The 20,090-nt window shown below is 46.9% G+C and overlaps 1 protein-coding gene across 1 annotated transcript in view; it reads left to right on the forward strand.

Moving 5' to 3' along the window:
• Window positions 1-20,090, forward strand: part of cop1 (COP1 E3 ubiquitin ligase) — a 43,491-nt gene that overhangs the window by 2,315 nt on the left and 21,086 nt on the right. Inside the window, exons 2-15 of the mRNA XM_035423677.1 lie at window positions 2,021-2,080; window positions 2,917-3,014; window positions 4,441-4,505; window positions 6,969-7,088; window positions 7,246-7,314; window positions 7,531-7,590; window positions 7,934-8,025; window positions 9,149-9,203; window positions 10,501-10,615; window positions 11,362-11,497; window positions 14,275-14,418; window positions 18,446-18,554; window positions 18,962-19,043; window positions 19,459-19,575. Of these exons, the coding sequence (XP_035279568.1) occupies window positions 2,021-2,080; window positions 2,917-3,014; window positions 4,441-4,505; window positions 6,969-7,088; window positions 7,246-7,314; window positions 7,531-7,590; window positions 7,934-8,025; window positions 9,149-9,203; window positions 10,501-10,615; window positions 11,362-11,497; window positions 14,275-14,418; window positions 18,446-18,554; window positions 18,962-19,043; window positions 19,459-19,575 (1,322 nt within the window). The remainder of the gene's footprint in view (window positions 1-2,020; window positions 2,081-2,916; window positions 3,015-4,440; window positions 4,506-6,968; window positions 7,089-7,245; window positions 7,315-7,530; window positions 7,591-7,933; window positions 8,026-9,148; window positions 9,204-10,500; window positions 10,616-11,361; window positions 11,498-14,274; window positions 14,419-18,445; window positions 18,555-18,961; window positions 19,044-19,458; window positions 19,576-20,090) is intronic.

A 20,090-nucleotide genomic window follows, 5' to 3' on the forward strand; every position in this document is an offset into this window, starting at 1 on the left:
CTTTTGTGTCGGAAGTTTGTGTGACTGCATCGCTTCCACTCTGAAGTCAATCCTGTCACCATCTGAGTGAATCTAATATTCTTCAAGTTATATGTGGGAGTGCTGTTTTGTTTGTATGAATCCTATTTGTAGAAGTGCGGCTTTCGCTGGGTGTAGCTAGGTGAACACCAGCCTCCTTAATACAATGTTGTGAGAAAGCCCGTCTCAGCTGTGCTGTGCACTGATTGGTTCAACTGGAGTTGCGGTGTAGAAAGCACACACAAAATAATGGGTTCACAGCAGGTCCCTTATAAATAGGACAGCCGTGCACCGTTTGCTTATTCCAGTCCCTGAGAATGGAGCTGCTCGTTGCAATCCTGTGTCAGAATCTTGAGCTCTGTAGGAACTGCCTGCAGTCAGTATGGGTGGGCTCGAGCTCTTGAGTAATTGAGCATTAAACCACTTCATTTTTACAGTTGTGCTGTTTTTGTTTTTATCCCCTTTCCCCCAAAATCTGAATGCACCGTATGTATGTAAGTTTTTTTTGTTTGTTTTTTCCTTTTTTTTTTGTTGCTAAACTTCAGTAGAAAGTAGGCCTATATCAGTTAAATAGATCATGTAGGCTACATTTCAGAGTAACAAAAGTAAGGAAGTAAGACAGATAGTAAGGAAGTAAGTTTGATAGAAGTGAGCAGTGGCCACTGAAAATTCTCTGTTGGAATTTCTGTTGGTAGAATTCTGTTGGTCTAGGAGGGATAGCACTTTATATGAGTAGCCTATGCACTTACTGTATGCTCCTTTTGCCATTTCACAAGCAGTCTGATAGTAATTGGAGGTGGTTTGGTTTGGTAGTTGAAATGTGTGGGGTATGATATCGCACACCAGTGTACTTTTGCACGTCACATCCTAGAAATTATTGCAAAGATTTAGTTTGAATATGCATGTTGTAAAAATGAAAATTCAGGATTGAAGGAAATCAAATTGCTCAAAGCGATTTCCTGGCTGCTTTCCTGTGATAAAATAGGTCCATGATAGCATCATACTTGTCTACCATATCAGGCATCTCATTTGCAGCAGGTTGAGTTCAGATATCAGTTTATAACTCCGGCTGGATGGATAATGGATAGTAGCAGTAGTTTCAGTATAGAGTTTTCTTTGCTGTGTAGTTAGGCTCTCTGACACTTTGTACTTAGAAGAAGCCGAAAGACTCAAACCTCAGCACTGTCAGAGCGTTGTGCTGGTGGATTTAAGTTGGTTGACCTATTTCTTCTGATATTTATTACAGTAAAAAAAATTATATGTGAGTATTAAAATTGATTGAATTGAATGTAGATGCTTGCCAGCTACTGATATTTTGAAATATTACTAAAATTACAGATTTATTAAGATGAGAAAACATCTGAGGCACAGTGTAGCCAGTTAGACTAGACCTATGCTATTTATTTAGGTTAACATTATGGGAATGTTCATACTGACAGCCATATCCATTTGTAATATATATAGTGGATCTCCTGCTTAATATAAAACAACTCCAGATGTGTTTTGTGGAATAATCGATGTCCGTTAAGTGGCTGGTTGAGTGTGTTTTGTGCTGGGATGAACTGAGCTTTTGCATGGCTGTGGTATGTACACTGAAGGTTAGGACACAGGACTGGGTTTCAGTTACTGCCCGTTGTGTCTTTAAGAGAGATGTGCACATGCACGTGGATTGCAGAAAGGAGGAAGCAAAACAAGGCACATGGTTGGTTTACATTAAAGGTGTAGCATAATGGCTAAGGAGTTGGTCTGGTAACCTAAAGGTCGCAGGTTCGACTCTCCGGCAGGACACTGCCGTTGTACCCTCGAGCAAGATACTTAACCTGCATTGCTCCAGTATATAGCCAGCTGTATAATTGGATACAATGTAATTCGCTCTGGATAAGAGCGTCTGCTAAATGCCTGTAATGTAATGTAATGTGTACCGAACAAGACAGTCCGTGTCAAAGAGTAGCCTATGCCGCGCCCCTTTGGATGAACACCTGTCTTTTGACTTGTTTTTCAGCCCCATCTGCTTTGAAATGATCGAGGAGGCGCACATGACGAAATGCGGACACAGTTTCTGGTAAGTGCGCGGGGCGAGATGAGGCGTGCGTACTCGTGCGTGCTTCCGAGTAGCTACAGGTGAGCGTCAGTAATGAGGTGAGGAGAAATTGCACTCATTGGCCTGCGCTCCAGATGAGCTCATTGGTTGTTCGGGGAAGCCGAACGAGGCTTCAGCCGGTGAACTTCACCAGAAAAAGGGCCACAGGACGAGGACCTTATCCGGCTTTCTTGCCAAACAAATCATCCCTTTTGGTAGCCTGATTGTGCGTGGGTACATTTTCTCCACAATCAAGTGAGAATAAATGACAGCCTGTGTAAGTTCCTCTGGGATATTTTGTGAAGCCTGGTTCATTCAGTTTATGCATGTATTTAATTAATTTTTTATCTTTTGATTTTTTGAGGTTTTGGAGTGTTCGTCCCTGGTCACGCTATAACAATAACTATAAGCATAATAAGCGTAATTATGCTGATGGTTATGGGTTACACTAGAGAGATTTTTATTTCTCGGTGCACCTGTCAGTTGATTCTATATTCATGCGCTCTTTCACTGTGTGCAGAGCAGTGCAGCGAGAGGGTGGATGAAACTGATGAAGCAGAGCTGTGCTGACTCCTCATACTCTTTCCTCTGCTTATTTCACAGCTGATAACTCAATAGTGCCAGCTAGATATTTTCATGACGGGGCAGTAAGATGAGCATAAAGTGTGTGTGTGTGTGTGTGTGTGTGTGTGTGTTGTTGTTGTTGTAGTGTGTCTGTGTGTGTGTAAGTGTGTACGTATGTGCCCACAAGCACTTGTAGTTGCTGTCCGTGATTTCAGAACTCCAATTCCCATGGTTCTTTGTCTTCTCTGCTTCAGTTACAGGTGTATTCGTCAGAGTCTGGAGGACAGTAACAGGTGTCCAAAATGTAATTACATCATCGATAACGTGGATCAACTCTATCCAAACTTTCTTGGTATGTTCAAAATTACCGTTTGCATTGAGAATCTTCCCCTTGGAGCGGATTTCACATATGTATATTTCTTATTTTGCAACATTGACGTTACAAATACAGTACCATTAATTGATTGCAGTTATTATATTGGATTACATTTATTGTGCACTTTCATCTCACCATCTGAGGAGGTGCACAGAGAAGTGAGGGAACTGACCTTAGCCACCAATGTGTGGCCCCCACCTGGGTGATGCACATCAGCCGATTCTGCTGAGGCGGAGAGAGAGGGGATTATTAATGGCCCGGTTGCCAGGTCGAGATACTGAGGCTCAGAACTGTGAGCGAGGAACCCCCCCTTCTTCTCTGCGTTAAGTGCTTTGGGTGTGTTAATGCCCGCAGTGAGTCAGGACCTCAATCTAACAAAAAAATGCTCTTTCTCTTAATTTTGCCATAGTGCTTTTGCATTAGGTTTGGAAACTGAAAACAAACTTCCTAAAAGGGAACCATTTAAATAGTCATGCTTAAAAACCACAAACTCAAAATGCAGAAAATGGGAAGTGGAGAATCTCTCATTTGCTCAGAAATGGCATTATTTCTGTTTTTTTTTCCTTTTAAAAAGCCCAGAAATAATAATACTTATTCTGGTTATTTGCTTTTAAAAAGCCTTTTTTTCTGGAAACAAAATTAAGCAGTGCGCTGTGGGATTGCTACCTTCGTTTGGCTCCAAAGCCTCCGCTTTTGAATGCTTCGGTCACTCTTGCCGTCCACGGGTTCGACTTTAACAGTCACTGATTTTATGTGAAACCAAGGTATTGAAATGAAAAAAAACTAAAAAAGCTAAATGAAAATGCAATAATATAAACCAAGGACCGCTGGATACCGAACTTATAGCCAGACAGCCACCAATCCCACAATGCACTGTTCCATTGTGCTTATGGACGGCGTCCACAGCCTTTCAAAAAAACGGACGACAGAAAAGTGAACGGTTCTGAAACAGGAACCAAACGAGGATCTTTCTCAAGTTTCCCTTTTCTGCATTTGAGTTTTTTCCTCTTCCTGGTGCTGTTTCCCTTTTAAAATGTGAAGACATGGCATGACCTAAAGTGACCCCTGAGCTGCATTGCACATTTTTGCAGGCCTGCCTCTTTCGATCTCTGCACCACAAACCATGGAGAAGGGGCCCTTCGTGCTCATGTTGTGCACTATTACTGTTGTGTTTTGTCACTATCGTTGGCGGCATTGGCCATACCTATAGAGTCAGTAGTACCGGCATTAGTGTCGCTGAAAGTGTCATTGTAAGGTCGGTTGAGAACATGGGGGTGTTTCTAATTAATTTTTGTTTACCCCATGCAGTGGAAATGTAGTGCAGGGTCATCTTTATCTTGCAGAGGATTACTGTGTAAAAAGCGTTTAGCTAATTCCACTCTTTGTCTTCGTTACGCTGCAGTGAATGAACTCATCCTCAAACAGAAGCAGAGATCAGAGGAGAAACGACTTAAACTGGACCACCCGGTAAGTGTTCGTTTGGATCCACCTTATCTGACTGCTGTTCAGTGAGCGCTGTTCATTTTGCCGATTGATAAAAACGTTATCAAGTGTTGAAAACGCCATGGTAACGGAATTTTTTTTATCGTATTAATCTAGAATAATTAGATTTGTCCTTCCTTGTTCTTTCTGTTTTAATATTTGTTCTTATTTGTTTTTAAAAGTAAACTCAATCAGTGCCGGTGTGTTGGAGGCAGAAGCATCATGAACGGAAGAAGCTATAATTTGTTGTTATTTTCCAGAAAAATACAGGAGGATTCTTCCTTATAAGCTGCACAGTCATTTATACCCTCAAAACAAATGTAATTAGTCATGCTGACATGTCAGAAGCTGCGCTCTTTGGCATGATTTTATATATCCGCAGTGGCTGCCTGCTTGTTTTGTGGGACGGTCGGTTGATAATGAAGTGGCTTATGACCTTGTAGGGTTATGGGATGTTTTCAGGGGTTGGGTTGATGCCAGCAAATGCATTAATACCTCCCACATGTTAACCCTTATATTGTCTTCATACCATCCCCTGACCACAGGGTCAAAAATGACCCATCTTCCCCAGACCCCCTTTGATAAAGCCTCTTCATTGAATTTGAAACCCTAAATCGGTATTTTTTCATATAGAAACAGCCTGTCACTCATCAACACATGGGAGAATAACTGTTTTCCTACTTCACAGTCCAGACAGATTGCCTTTCTTCATTCTACACCACTCGATTTACATTTACAAAATGCACATCGTAATAGATTTTTTCCCCCCATTGTCGATGTGTGGGACTTAACTTCGTTAACTTAAACTTTTGTAAGACAGTCTTCGTATGCTGATGGTGCACCGCTTTTATAACCATTTCTAATGGTAGGGTTACTCAAGGAAATTAGATTTCATGCTGGAAAAAAAAAACAACATTTTGGGGCTTGTCGTCATTACTGTTAAATGCAGGATAGTGTAATTTTTTTTTTAACCCTGAGGACGGGTAAACATTTATTTGAATTATCGATTGTTCTTTGTTAGATATGCAGGTCGAGCGTAGGAAAATCGAATAAAGCCCTAAACGCAGGAGGAGGCGGAAGTAATAAAATAAAAAAAAGTATGTTGTGCGAGGTTTTTAGGGCCTTTTTGTTTGCGCTCCTTTGTCAGCTCGCTAATGGTACCAGCAGCTTTGTGTCAGATTAATTCAAGTCATTAAACAAAATTGTCATTAGCAGAGGGAGGTTTAAAAGCGAATGCAATACTGATGCGGGTTTAATTGAAGTAATTTAAAGATAAGCCGCTAGCCTGCGGGGAAGTTTTATAACCGGCATAAAAAGGTAACAGGCAGCCAGTAAAAAATAAATAAAAAAATAAAAATAAATATGGCTTGTTTTTAATGTTGCTAATGCCGCGAGGCTCTTGTGCTCGGTCCCCTGAAGCCTGCGGTTCTGTTTACTGGAGTTTTCCCGCTGCGGTGTGACAGTATAAGTCCAATATGGGTCCCGCCATTATGAACGCAGCGCCGCTAATGTATTATAGAACAGTAACTCCGGTAAGCCGCGACCCGCGGGGAACAGCCAAGTTCATTTCTACTGTATATTACTCTTCTGTACTGCTGCGGTTTTTTTTTTTCCAGATTAGAGTCCCAGTCCGGTGACGAAAAAGAAAGTTTTAAATTCTGTACACTATGCCACAGGTCCCAAATCTCAGAAAACCATGGGTTTTTTTTTTTTGTCAGAAAGGAGCTTGTTCTTTTTTTTTTTTTTTTTTTTTTTGTTAAACATTCCTTCTAACGGCAGCTCAAGCAGTCTTTAAGCCCAGGATGATGACAACGGGCGTGCTGGTAATCACATCTCTTAGTGGTACCATGTGCAAAGTCCGCCCTCGCATACTTAAAGAGATTGGGCTACCCTTTAGCACTGGCTAAAGCTTCGGCAAAAAAACGTCCGTTTATAAATGGCCAGCTTATGTAAACTCCAGGAGACTGCACCACTCCCCGCATTCATCTGAAATGCACACGTTAAACCACACCATTCAGCTGCAGTGGCTGAAGTCTAAGCTCCATTACTTACCCGAATGAGATTTGCCCAACGTTCTGTATTTGTGACGTGTTTTGATGGTCGACACATTTGCGCACAAAGGCAGACTCGATGATTTTTATTGTAACAGTTAAGAGTTCATGCTCTTGTCTGAACAGAACCCCAAGATGTAGTGTGCGTATCGTGCAGAAGAAAGACGGCATAACTTGCAAGTCCTGAGTATGATTTTATTCTGCTCATGTCACCATATGTGATATCAATCGGGTGTTCAATTATAGCTGCTGTGGGGGTGATAATGGCTGAACGGCTAATTTAACAAGAACCTTTTTTTTCGGAAAGCGCCATGGTCCTAGCTACCCAAAACGCAGCCAGTAGCACTACGTGGGCTAAACGTCGACGTTTGAGTTTGCCCCTCTTCGTGTTTTCCAGAACGGCCACAGATGGCAGGTGTTCCAGGACGTCCTGGGCACGGACCAAGAGAACCTGGACCTCGCCAACGTCAACTTCATGCTGGAGCTGCTGGTGCAGAAGAAGAAGCAGCTGGAAGCGGTGCGTATCGCGCTCCTCGCCGGGGGGGGGGGGGGCGCTGTTGAGTCCGCACTCCTCGCTGGGGCCCGGGTGATATAGCGCCCCTGCGGCGTTCGCGCCTGCCCGTGGCGTTCATGCCGCTGACTTCGCCGCGTCTCTGTTCTTTTTCCCACGTTAGGAATCACAGGCGGCTCAGCTCCAAATCTTAATGGAATTCTTCAAAGAAGCCAGAAGAAATAAGAGAGAGGTTTGATTCCAGTTTGTCGTTAATCTCTTGTCAGTTTTTTTTTTTTTGGTATCTGAGCAGCATTGCTAATGCAGCTGTATATGGCTGGGTATGTCGGTGTTTCAGGTTGTCAGTTAAAGGACAGTGATGCTCTAGACTTAAAATTTGTCTTTCAGCTGTGACTTCCCTTTTGACGGCTTTGTGTGGAGGGTAAGCAAATCTGTCTTCATTTTGCAGCAACTGGAGCAGTTGCAGAAGGAGCTGAACTTTTTGGAAGAAGATATCAAACGAGTGGAGGTGAGGAACAAATAAATGCTGGCTCCTAACTGCAAGATGTTTTATTTTGTGAATATGCAGTAAATTTCCCATTGTTGAATAACCCCTTTGTTGTTAGTAATTGTGTGTTCATTTTTAAACTTTTGTTGAATGCACATCAGATTTGGCTACTTGCGACGTTCATCAGTGGATGTAAAACCATCTGTCGGTTTGCATGTGTGTTCTGTATTCTATTTCTTGCAACTGAACCTTTATCGGTGAATGGAACTGACTGATGTTAAGGCACCATGGGTAGTCCTCTTAGCGGCCTGAAGAGGGCGCTGTGTCCGTCTGACCTGAGCTCTGTGTGTGTGATCCGTCTCAGGAGATGAGCGGGCTGTACTCTCCAGTGAGCGATTCGGACCATAACCTGGACAGCACCGTCCCTCAGTTCGAAGTGCACTCCCCTCCTCACAGGTAACCCAAATCTCAGCCCTCCCCTCCTCACAGGTAACCCAAATCTCAGCCCTCCCCTCCTCACAGGTAACCCAAATCTCAGCCCTCCCCTCCTCACAGGTAACCCAAATCTCAGCCCTCCCCTCCTCACAGGTAACCCAAATCTCAGCCCTCCCCTCCTCACAGGTAACCCAAATCTCAGCCCTCCCCTCCTCACAGGTAACCCAAATCTCAGCCGTACGCTGACGTTTCGCACGTAAGCGAAAACCCAGAATTCTTCATCCAAAAATGAGCCAGCTGTTGCCGCTTTACTTGTTTATTTTTTTTTCCCCCTCGAGACAAATGAGCCTCCTTCCTGCTTTTAAACGTCCGTTGCGTCTCAAAGGGCCTAACCGGAGGGGTATTTTTACACTTGTTTATATCTGCAGTTGGATTTTTAGCATCAGAATGAATGGCTGGGCTGGGCTGGGCTGGGCTGTCGGAGCTGCGAGTGGATGAGTCATGTTTGAGTCTCCACGGAGCGGCCATTTAAAGCCTAATTTAGGCCCAGTACCTGCACTGCAGGACGGGCGGGCGAACGCCCAATCAAAACTGAGAACGTGGCGGCCGTCATCGGCTCTCAAATCAGACCTCTTTTCACAAGCCGCGCCTCGTCTCGGTCATCATTTTTGTGAGGAACGTAGAGTTTTCAGCACAGCAGCTTTGTAAACGTTGAAAAGCGAACCTAGTTTTCTCCCTGCTGTATGTGAACTGGTTGCAGTGATGTCACTCCCTTTAATTCCTGCGGAGAGCGCGTTCTGAACGGCTGAGGCGCTGTGGAAATGAATCGCGGCTCCCTTTGTTCTCTGAAGTAATTTGTATCCGGCCGCTAATTGGGTTTCTCTGATTGGTAATGAACTTCCCGGCCGCGGACTGATCGGCGCGTTCGTAAACGAATACGGAAACCGTGCTTTTTTACTCGCGGTCCGGAATTTAAATTGGGGAGTCGGACGCCATTTTCGATTGCGTGTGTGATGCGGGAGGTGTGGGGGTGGGGGTGGGGGTGTTGGGGGTTGTGTTTTTGTGATCTGTAAAGAGGTGTAAGGGCTTACGCGGTGTGTGTGTGTGCGCTTATGATGGGTTGTTGTTGTTGTCGTTTGAACAGTATTGCGGATCCGGCAGAGTACACCCCTCCCCCCGGATTCGGAGCCAGTTCACAGGTGAGTTTTTAGCGCTCGTTGTGTTCTGTTGCCGGGCGTTTTCCTCCCCCCCCTGGCAGGGACCCCGGTTCAGGATTGGGCCAGATTGCCACTTTCCATTTCAGATTTGTATGTAAATGGAGGGAAGGCGGCTGATTGGCTGCCGCCGCCGGCGATTACCTTTTTTTTTTTTCTTCCCTCCGTTTCCTCGCGCTCTTCACGGAGACCTCGTCCTCGACAGAACCGAGGCGCTCTCTCTCTCTCTCTCTCTCTCTCTCTCTCTCTCTCCCTTTCTCTCTCTCTCTCTCTCTCTGTGTCTCTCTCTCTGTCTCTCTCTCTCTCTCTCCCTCTCTCCCTCTCTCTCTCTCTCTCTCTCTCTCTCCCTTTCTCTCTCTCTCTCTCTCTCTCTCTCTCTCTCTCTCTCTCTCTCTCTCTCTCTCTCTCTCTCTCTCTCTCTCTCTCTCTCTCTCTCTCTCTCTCTCTCTCTGTCTCTGTCTCTCTCTCTCTCTCTCTCTCTCTCTCTCTCTCTCTCTCTCTCTCTGTCTCTCTCTCTCTCTCTCCCTCTCTCTCTCTCTCTCTCTCCCTCCCGCAGGCAAATTTTCGTCGCGTGTTTGGCGTTTGGTGTTTATCGACGCCTCGCGAAAAGGGTGCTATTACCGAAATGACAGGAAGCGGAGTGGCACTCCGGGTTTTGGATTTCGTAGCGCCTCGATCGGGTTCATTTCGCCGGCTTTCGGCCGGATAACCGGCTCCGATGTCCTCTTCACGAGACGGCACATATCGGAGGGGGGGGTGGGGGGGGCATGATTGCATGATGCTTGATGTTGTTCTGATGAAAGCCAGCGGGCCGAGACGTTAACCGTCTCGTGGTCAGATGACAATATCTCTCTGTGTTTTGGAAAATAATTTAGTGCACGGGTTTCCTGTTCTGTCTTTTTTTTTTTTTCAATAATGGGGCATTTTGGTTCTGCACCCTACGCCCAGAACTTTCATGTGCGCTTGTTCCCGCGTGACTTTTGCGCCTTTTACTGGGGAATGGAGCACAGGTGATGTGTAACATAGGTTAGTGGTTCCCAGCCCACACGGTGGTGCACTGGGCCAAAGGGTGGATGAGGCTGTGAGATATACATGATGGAAATGACCTACTATATTTCTGTGGTTTCCATGGACATATACACCATTAAACACCACACTTGCTACGCACAATGTTCTAGTTGCAGTGTGCGTAGTTGTGTTGGTAAAAAGAAAGAATACAGAGGCTGTGCGCAGTTTCTGACACAGGCCCGGCGGGTGTTGGTAAAATGCTTTTCTCCGACAGGGGAAGAGGCAGACGTGGTACAACAGCACCCTGGCCTCGCGGCGAAAGAGGCTGACGGCTCATTTCGAGGACCTGGAGCAGTGCTACTTCTCCAACAGGATGTCGCGGATCACAGGTGAAAAGCCAAACTCCGCTGCAGGTCATCCAGCCTGTTTAGACTTCTGATTTTGTCGGAAGTACCGATATTTGGCACAATTTCAAGCCTGTTCTTGAATTTCCCAAGAGTCACTGCTTCTGTAACATGATCTGGAAAGCTATTCCTCACAAGCAACAACTCTACATGCTGTAATTTGGAAGAACATAATTTAAGGAGCACATAAGATCCTATAATTAACTCTGTTGTAAGCAGTGCATTTCTCTGTTAAAGGCCAGGAGTGTAGAAACATAACATACGTACAGCTATGCTGATATCTGGCAAGGGGATGCACAAATTAGCCTTTTTACCAGGAAACTGGTTCTAGCTGAAGTGTATGGCATGAATATTCAAGCTCAGTGGTCCTGTGAGGTGGCGGTCCCTGTGAGCGCTCCTGTTCTCTTAAATAACCGGCGGGGTTCTTTCCCAGCTCAGACTAGGGCTTAGGCGGCGACTTCGACTCTGTGAGACAGCGACTGCAGTTGGCCCGGCAACTGCCACCGTCACCTCGACGATTCGTCTGCCTAATTATTTAGCCACCTTTAGAATGTGAAGTCCTGGTCTTCAAGAAACCACCACAATGCATGGAGATGTTGGCGTGTGGCAAAAATGAAAAAATTTGAACAATTGAAGGGTTACATATTGTAAGTGTCAGAATTAGAGGGAAGATATAGCCTATACTGAAGGATTTCATTGCGTTCATCGTGTTGTTTTTTTCTCTCTCTCAGACGAGGGCAGGACTGTGAACCAGCTGGATGACTTCATGGAGTGCCTCTCAAAGTTCACGCGATACAACTCCGTGCGGCCCCTGGCCACGCTCTCCTACGCCAGCGACCTCTACAACGGCTCCAGTATTGTGTCCAGGTATGTGTGCGCATAGATTTGTGTGTGCGTGTACGTGTGTGTGCGCGTGTGCGCGCGTGCGCGTGTGTGTGTGTGTGCACGTGTGTACGTGTGCGTGCTCCTCACAGTACATTCAGCATGCAGTCAGCAGATTCACTTCCTTCTTCACTGGGCCAGAAGGTGGTAGTCTTGCACAGGAGGACTACCCTGCTCTCCTCCTCAGCTGGTCTTTCCGGAGGATGCATTGGGAGCAGGGTTCAGCCGTGGCTTCGGTGCAGAGGCTCCGCGGGAAGTCTTATTGCTTTCTGAAGCCGCTCTGAAGCGGCGGGGAAGCTCCGCTCGTTATTTACAGGTCTCTGGCAGTCTCTGGCTTTTTATTTTGAACTTTGGGATGTGGCTCTTCCGTGACGCTCGCGAGAGACAGCCCAAACCACTGGGACGTGTCCTTAATATCCTGCCATGACACACACTGCAGCACTTTCCAGATTTCTGGAGCCTGCAGTCCTCCCAACCTAAGCTGTTACACGATAGAAAAATCTCCCCAGAATTCTTTGGAGGCTGATTAAATTTTGCGAAGCCAGTCCTGTTTGTGTATTTTTTTTTTTTTCTTTTTTCCTTTTCTGTGGGCGATTTCTCGGCTAGAAGCCACTGGACTGTTACAGGAGGCGATGGAGGTGGATGGCACAGCTCAATAAGTGCAACTGTTTGACAGCCACCATTTTAATTATTTCCTTCTTTTTTTTTTGATCCATTCTGTTGTTTGCTTTGTCTCCCGACAGTCTTTCAGTTCATCTCGGTCTTCGTCGTGTTTTTTTTTTTTTTTTTTTTCCGAACGCTCTGATATGTTTTGCCTCGGCGCTGGTAATTGCTTCACACTTAGCAGCGCGTCGATTACTATTCATGAGGTTCTCGGGCGAGCTGCATTCTGGGAAAGGAGAACTGGATGCATATTTTACCGCTCGTGATGAAAAGCCTCAGACCTGAGACAATGTGGCCGGAAAAAAAACAAAAAAAAAACACGCTGATTATGTAAATTGAATTTTGAAGCTTGATGGAATTTTTAACGCCGTCCTTCATTTCGCGGGGAACAGGGAGGCTTTCCGGCCTCCGCCTCCTCTCTCTTTTTGGGAGCCCTTCAAGCTGAAGGATTCGGGGCGAGAGAATGTTTCTCCAGAGAGGAACGGGGAGGTGTGGGGGGGGGGGGGGGGTTAAGCGTGGCTCCGCCCACATCCCTGCGGCTCTGGCCGGACTGGGCACGCTCAAGACAACCAAGGAGTGGAATTAAAAGGGTTGTAAATGAAGAGACCGCGTGATAAACGGATAAAGACTCCCCCCGGCCTCTCCGGGCCGGCCTGCCGAGGATCCATTATTGTTTGCATTTGTCTTGCTCTCGGCCCGTAGGCGTCGTGGAAACGGAGCAGCGGTCAGAGTTCGGTTTGAGGTACGAGGGCGGTGGATAATGCGATTGATTTTTGTAAACGTAGGGCCCGTCGGGACTTGGGCAGTTTTCAAGCCCGGTCTGAAAAAAATTAACCCAAGGATTTAAATTAAGGATTTAAATTACACATCGCTAAATGTGTGAGTTTAACATACAGGCCACTTGTACAAACCTGAGGGAATATTTTCAAAGGCAACATCTTTGAAGGAAATTTCTAGAAAAGCTTTGATTGGTTACAATTTATTATGAAATGCAGATAGCGGGATTTGCCGTGGGTTTATAGTTCAAGTCACAAAGATGTGCTCAACTTACAAAAAGTCTTTCCTAATATGCATCTTTTTTTTAGGTGCTGAAACTTGATAATGAATAATTATCAAAGCAAAACAGTTTAAAAAAATCTTATTACTATGTATCTTGGAAACTTTCTTTTTGTATAAATTTGAACAGCTGCATCGCTTGGATACTGATGCTGCAGCTGGCCAGCCAGGTACAGGGTGTTATCCCTGAATGAAAGCTTGCAGTCTGATGACGTCGGGGCTAATCAGCTGCATGCGTATCAGTCCCGGTTCTTGGGAACGTTGGCAAGTTGCGCACATTAAAGGAACTCCCTGGCTCTCCCTTGTTAAATTCCCGTGTGGCAGAGGTGCACGTACAGGCTTCTGCAAAGATGAATGGGCCCTGGAAGTGTGTCGCGGGGGGCTTTTTGCACATCCAATTACTCAGTCCTTTCAAACGATAAAGACGCGAAACAGCATGTAAAATTAAACTGCGTGCATGTCCGTATTTCTGTGGCACTCTTCAAGACCCTGATTTATTTTTTACCCCAAGGAACCAGTCCTAAGTGGAAAGTCTTGGAGAAAAAATTGATGCCCCCCCTCAAAAACATTATTTTTCAAAGTAGCACACATCAGTGGATATACACAGTTGCCTGAGCCTTATGAGAAATCTGTTTTTTTTTTTTAAATCGCCACCGCGATGGTCATTATAACCGCGAAGTTCTTTGCAATCGGAATATATTTTTATTCTTCCCCCTCTCGCGCTCCCTTGGTCTGCTATAACCTACAACAATGTTATTTCAGGAGGGACACGGCTCCTTTCCCGCAGAAAGGCAGTAATCAGCAGTCCTTGCGGGGGCTGAGAGGTATCGGAGGACAGCGCCCGCCCGGCAAAATATTCATGAATGGGAGTGAGCGTCACACCCGCTCCCATTTGAGCGGTAATGGGAAAAGGCAGTGGAGTGGGAGATGTGCTCTGAAGTCTCAGCGTTTGAACACTCACTCACCCCCCCCCCCCGTCCCCCCCGTCCCCCCGTCCCCCCCGTCCCCCCTCCCCCGATGTTGTCTCCGTTTTTTTTTTGCAGTATTGAATTTGACCGCGACTGTGATTACTTTGCCATCGCCGGCGTCACCAAGAAAATCAAGGTGTTCGAGTACGGGACGGTGATCCAGGACGCGGTGGACATCCATTACCCCGTCAACGAGATGACCTGCAACTCCAAAATAAGGTACGGCCTCGCCCCGCCCCGCCCCGCCCCGTTCCGCGCCTGCCCCCGGACGCTGGCGAGGGACGGGTTCGTTCACCGCCCGACCCGCGCCAGCAGGTGCCGTGCTCTGTTACCGGCGGACGGGCTGCTCGGAAAGTTCGACGGAAGCAATCGGTGATGCCAATAAAGGAGTTCGGTCCAGTCGTCTTTCTTATTTTCAGTCGGAATTGCTCCCTGTCAGTTTAACCCTTTTGAAGAGTAGGCTTTTTGGAACGTGGTTCAAAATGCTAAGTCAGCGTTCTAGAACATTACCAGTAGTGATTGTTACAATCAGCGTTAGAATGTTCACTTAATATTATAGTCACAAATTTGCGGTTGAAAGATTAATGCAACCCAGACTCTGATTGAGAGTGCCTACAGTGAGGGTTATCTCACACGTCCCATTGTGTGACAACACCAGCAACTCCCCGTTCCGCCTGTACGATCTGGGTCGGCCGAGAACCCTCTTAGCCTTAAGCCAATCAGAGAGCAGCTCGAGGGTCAGCTGATCTTCCAGCGGAAGAAGGGATTGCGTTTTAAATGACACCGTCGAACGGATTGCGGTTAAACGTGAAAGGCAGCCGCACCTCTCAGCCCTCGCTGCCGTTGCCGTTAAATCCGTGGGGCGTGCGGTACGGACCGGGTTTGCTCTAACGGTATTAAGAGCGGACCGTGAAGACGAGACTGAAAGCTGCTTTGCTGTCGCTAAACGTCCCCGTAGAAGACCGCTGCCTCGCTGCCTGTGGCGAGGAAACGTGAAGTTTCCTGAAGAGAAATCTGTGGGTTTTGGCTGAATTTGAGCGTTGAACCTCTGGGGGGTTCGGCTAATCTCCCCAGCTCTCCTCTGAGCAGTGCTCGTGTCTCACAGCACTTCACGCTGCGCCGAACCGACGATTTCCTCCCATGTTTGTTTCCCATGTGGAACATTTCCTCGAGTGTCTCTCCGTTCAGGTTTCTGTCGGGAGAAAGCGAATGTAAGGATCAAGTAGAGCTTGTTCAGACGAACACAGTGTACGTTAACAGTTTTTTTAATTTTTTATTAATGTTTTTCAATACAGATTCCGTGTGAAATACTGTACGTGCGTATGAGTTTTACATACCTCTAATCACAGCGCTGGTATCACGATTCATACCAGCACGTTCATACACCAGACCTGCCTGTTTGGAGTCTTCTAACCTGTTGTACCAGATAGCAGGCTCGAGTCGTGAGCGTTTAATTATATTCGTTTCGCACATGCGGGAACGTTCCCCGCGTCTTCCCTTCCCAGATGCGGGTCTCTGTGGCGTAGATGATTGGAGTCGGTATGAGCAAAATTGAGTGCGACGTCCAGAAATGGCAGGCCTAATATCTGCGGTAATGCCTTCAGCCTGAGGTAGGCCAGGCCCTGTCCTCGCGTTGCAGGGGAGCGGTGTAGAGGTGTAGTGGTCCATTAAGCACAGGGTGCGGCACACACCTTGTTGTTCCCCGCACGACTCCCAACGGCAACGTTTCGAGTGGGAAAATTAAAGTGGCGATCCATTTTTGAAAGGGAAATAGGATTTCCTGATCACCCAGACCATTTGAAAAATGAAGCCGTGTCTCGGACATAAATCTTCTGCTATAACTGAAGAATAACTCAATAATGCACTGAAGCAAGCTAATTACTGAGCATAATAATAAGAGATTTATATTTTCAGATTTTTTTTTTTATGAAGTGATTTTCAAAGATACTGATGTAATGTAGTGTGTACTCTGGCCAAAACTTTTTTTCTGTGAATTTATAAGTTTTATAACCGACTGCAGGACCTGAAAGACGTTATTTTAGCCCGTAGTGACATGGCTGATAGTCTCTTAATCCTGCTTCTTCCTCACTAATCTCTGTCATTGGCATTTCACAATAAATGCCTGATCTTAGGCTTTTGAAATCCATAGTGCCAAATGACAGGACACCACAGCTGACATTTAAACTGAAAATGGCAATTCTCTTTCTGCTTTCTGTTTTTGTATCTAATATGCCAATTTTATATATTTTATATTTTTAAAGAAGAGGGGGGGAAAAAGCTTAAAATGAAATGCGGTTAAACGCAAGACAGAATATTAGCTACGGCAGTGTCGTTATTTCTGGAAACCTCGCTTAAATTTCTTCTTTTTCACTCGACGACCGCTCAGCAGCGTTAGCTCAGGTTGCTGCGTCATCGCCGGCTAGCTGCATTCGAGCGCTAGCCACTTACGCGGTTGCGGTTATGAAAACAATTCCCCTGCTCGGTTTGAAATTGGCAGCGGCTCCAGACTCCGAACAGAAAGATTACCCCAGCCTTAAGCCGAGCGTGCTCTGCCGAAACTGGGCAGGAACACAGAAACCGCGGGAGGGCCGGTGTGAGCCGTATCTCCGCCTGGCAGCTGGTAGCCGGCAGGCGCTAACGCAACAGCGACTCCGGGAGCTCTGGCCCGGCTTGTCGCGGGACGAGGCCGTTAGCGTTCCGCCCGTGCCTGTTGGCCCGGCGGCGTAGCCAAGGGAACACCCTGTGTGGTCCCGACAAGGAACGAGGGCGTGACCGCGAGCCTGCTAACGTGATTCACAGGGGCCAGTCAATCAAATTTTTTTGCCTCCTTTCCGGATGCTTCCGCACTGACAGCCCTGAACTGGCCGCGGGGGGTTTCTCCTAGTGAGGGAAACAGGAGCGCGTCGCCCACAGACTCCGCCCACACACCCTCACGCTTATCAAAAAAAAGGCAGCCAATGAGAACGTCCAGGGGCGGGCGGGATGCTTTCTGCACTTGGCTAATGAACTTTATCCCGGCTTTTCTCGTGTGGGAGGACTTGCATTTCATTTTCCGGTTTAATCTTTTTTTTTTTTTTTTTTTTTAATGAATGCGGAATTGCTCAGCTTTTGAATAATTCAATTACAGATCTAAAAATGACAGGAAGTGAAATGGAAGTGAGGTAAGTGAAGTGAAGTAAAAAGGAGAAAAATAAGAAAATGAGAAGGGCCCCCATCGCCCCCGACCCCCCAGCCATGAAAGTCCAAATATCCATTTGCATTTGGACGCATGTCCTCATGTTAATCTTGTGCAGAAAAAGCCCTAGACTACTCACCATGACCAGGCCCCTGTCCTGAGTAGGCCGCCCTGTGACTCATCTCTGGCCCACAAATACAACCCCCTATCCCTCCCCCCCCCCCCCCCCCCCCCCACCCCCCGCTCGGCTGCTCCTGGGCGGCTGCCCACCGCCGAAACATCCGTCCAGCCTGCGTTTCCCGGAGAAAACGAGAACGGATCGCGGTCTCTGGAATTAACGTAGATTTCAGTCGCTGTCCTCCGCGCGCGTGTACCGAACACAAAGTGCGCTCGGCGCGGTACTTCAGTGCGAGTCCCTGCCATTACGCTCCTATTACTGAGATGGGGCATTAGCCCGCTGTTTTTCCGCGCGCTGAGCTTTTGATGATTATAGCGGGCTAATACGTCCCCGGCATCACGGGTCAAGGCAACAGCGTGTTCGTGTGCCGTCATTATGTTTTCTCCTAACACGACATATCAAAATGGCCGTCGTTTTGTGTGGAGTAATTGGTGCGCTTACGTTCGGCTCTTTACCGCATTGTTACTGTGCTTGTAGCATGCTGCCTACCTTGTTGGATTGATAAAATGTTTTCGCTGGTTGCCGATGTACTCTTTTCAACTTTATTGCTTTTCAAACCAGATAAAGACCATGCTGTAAAAAAAAAAAAAAAGAAGGGTTTGTGAAAAAAATGTTTATGCACAACACCATAGCTGTTAAATTCAACAACCCGTATTTGCATCTTAATAACGAGGCAAACCCATTTTTCAGCCTTTTCACCTCCCTTTATTATTATGGCCTCCGTTGAGTTTTTTTCTGCCCGAGTTTGATAAATATGATGCGTTTAGTAGGCAGAGCAGGTCTGGAGCGGGGGCCTTGTTAATGAGATGTAGAACAGTAGCTGTGCGGAGCAGGCCGTTTGAGCTGAGCGTGTGCATCTGTCCCCCCCCAATACCCCCCCCGCCCCCCCGCAGCTGCATCAGCTGGAGCAGTTACCACAAGAACCTGCTGGCCAGCAGCGACTACGAGGGCACCGTCATCCTGTGGGACGGCTTCACGGGGCACAGGTCGAAGGTGTACCAGGTAAGGCGCCTCGCCTCTTTGTGTGTCCTCCAAACCACCCCCCCCCCTTCCGTGCGGACGCTCCCTAACTGTCACCGGCGGAACCGCTAAGTGTGTCCTTCGTCTCGTTTCCTGGGCGACGCTGCCCGCCGAGAGGCCCTCGCCATCGCGTCTCTGCCCGCGGGCTCCTGCGGCTCTGCGTAGGGGGTGATATGATGGCGGTAAGCCGGTCGTAACGTCGCTTTGCTGGGAGTAAAGGTGATGGAGCTCCACCAATCGCTGAGTGCGTTTCGTAACGACACATCGCCGGAACAGTGGAGGTGGTGATTGGTGGCTCCCTGTGGCTTTCGGGTTGGAAGTGGGCCTTGTGTCCACCAATCATTGTCGGCGCTGTTCTAGCATTTTCAGTGATGTTTGCTAACCTACAGGAGCACGAGAAACGGTGCTGGAGTGTGGATTTCAACCTGATGGACCCCAAACTCCTGGCCTCTGGCTCCGATGACGCTAAAGGTAGGCCTGCGCTTTGAGAAATGAGATGGGAGAGACTCCTCCATACCAGAAGTGGAAAGTCCAGGCAACAGAAATCACATACATTTATTTTATCCATGAAAGCCTGCTGATTTCACTGATTATTTCTACCTCCTGGCTGAAGAACTGAGCTAATTGGCAATTCCAGGTGATTGGATCAGAGTACTGGGGAGGACTTTTACTTTCTGAACCTGGATTTTCCACCTCTGCTCCATACCAACCATAACCAGTTATCAACACATGCTCCCTGGATGTCAATAGAATAGTTGTTATGTCAATAGAAAAGTTCATATTTTTACCCTTCTTGCTTCATTGCCCTTGAAATGGTTGGTTTGGTGTCCTGCATGTGAATACTCTTGATGAGACGGTTGTTTTGTTCCTTGGTTGTCTTTCTCAGTGAAGCTATGGTCCACCAACCTGGACAATTCGGTGGCCAGCATTGAGGCCAAGGCCAACGTGTGCTGCGTTAAGTTCAGCCCCACGTCGAGGTACCACCTCGCCTTCGGCTGCGCAGGTAGGCCTCATCCAATCCCTGCAATCTCTGGGGTAGAGGTTACTGTTTTGGGGATGGCCCTGAGGAGCTCCACCAATCACAGAGGACATTGGTAACTGCCAGCAGATCGGTATGGATGGTGATTGGTTCATTTCCACAAGCATTCTGGAAGTATGGCAGAACGTCACCAGTCACTTTTTGGATTATTCCGTTTGCTGTTATCAATGTACTCCATGATTGGACAACAGAAATATCATTACAATATCACTGTATAAGTGTACTGTATCATTTAAGGTTCCTAATACAGAATATGGAATATGATTTTAGACTTTGATTTGGGCCACTTTACAATCAATCACTCATGTACCTATCTCAGATTTGAATTCTTGAAATGTGTTTTTTTATTTAAACCATGAGTATTCGTCTGTTAATGCCTTCATTAATCATTTCAATCGGAGTAGTCGTGTGTCACTCTTGACAGGTGACAGACGGGTCATCATTTCTCAGAAACAGGCTGGGGGCGGGGCCGGATCCTC

Source organism: Anguilla anguilla, chromosome 6 (assembly GCF_013347855.1).
Source record: "Anguilla anguilla isolate fAngAng1 chromosome 6, fAngAng1.pri, whole genome shotgun sequence".
In the NCBI taxonomy this organism is placed as follows: domain Eukaryota; kingdom Metazoa; phylum Chordata; class Actinopteri; order Anguilliformes; family Anguillidae; genus Anguilla; species Anguilla anguilla.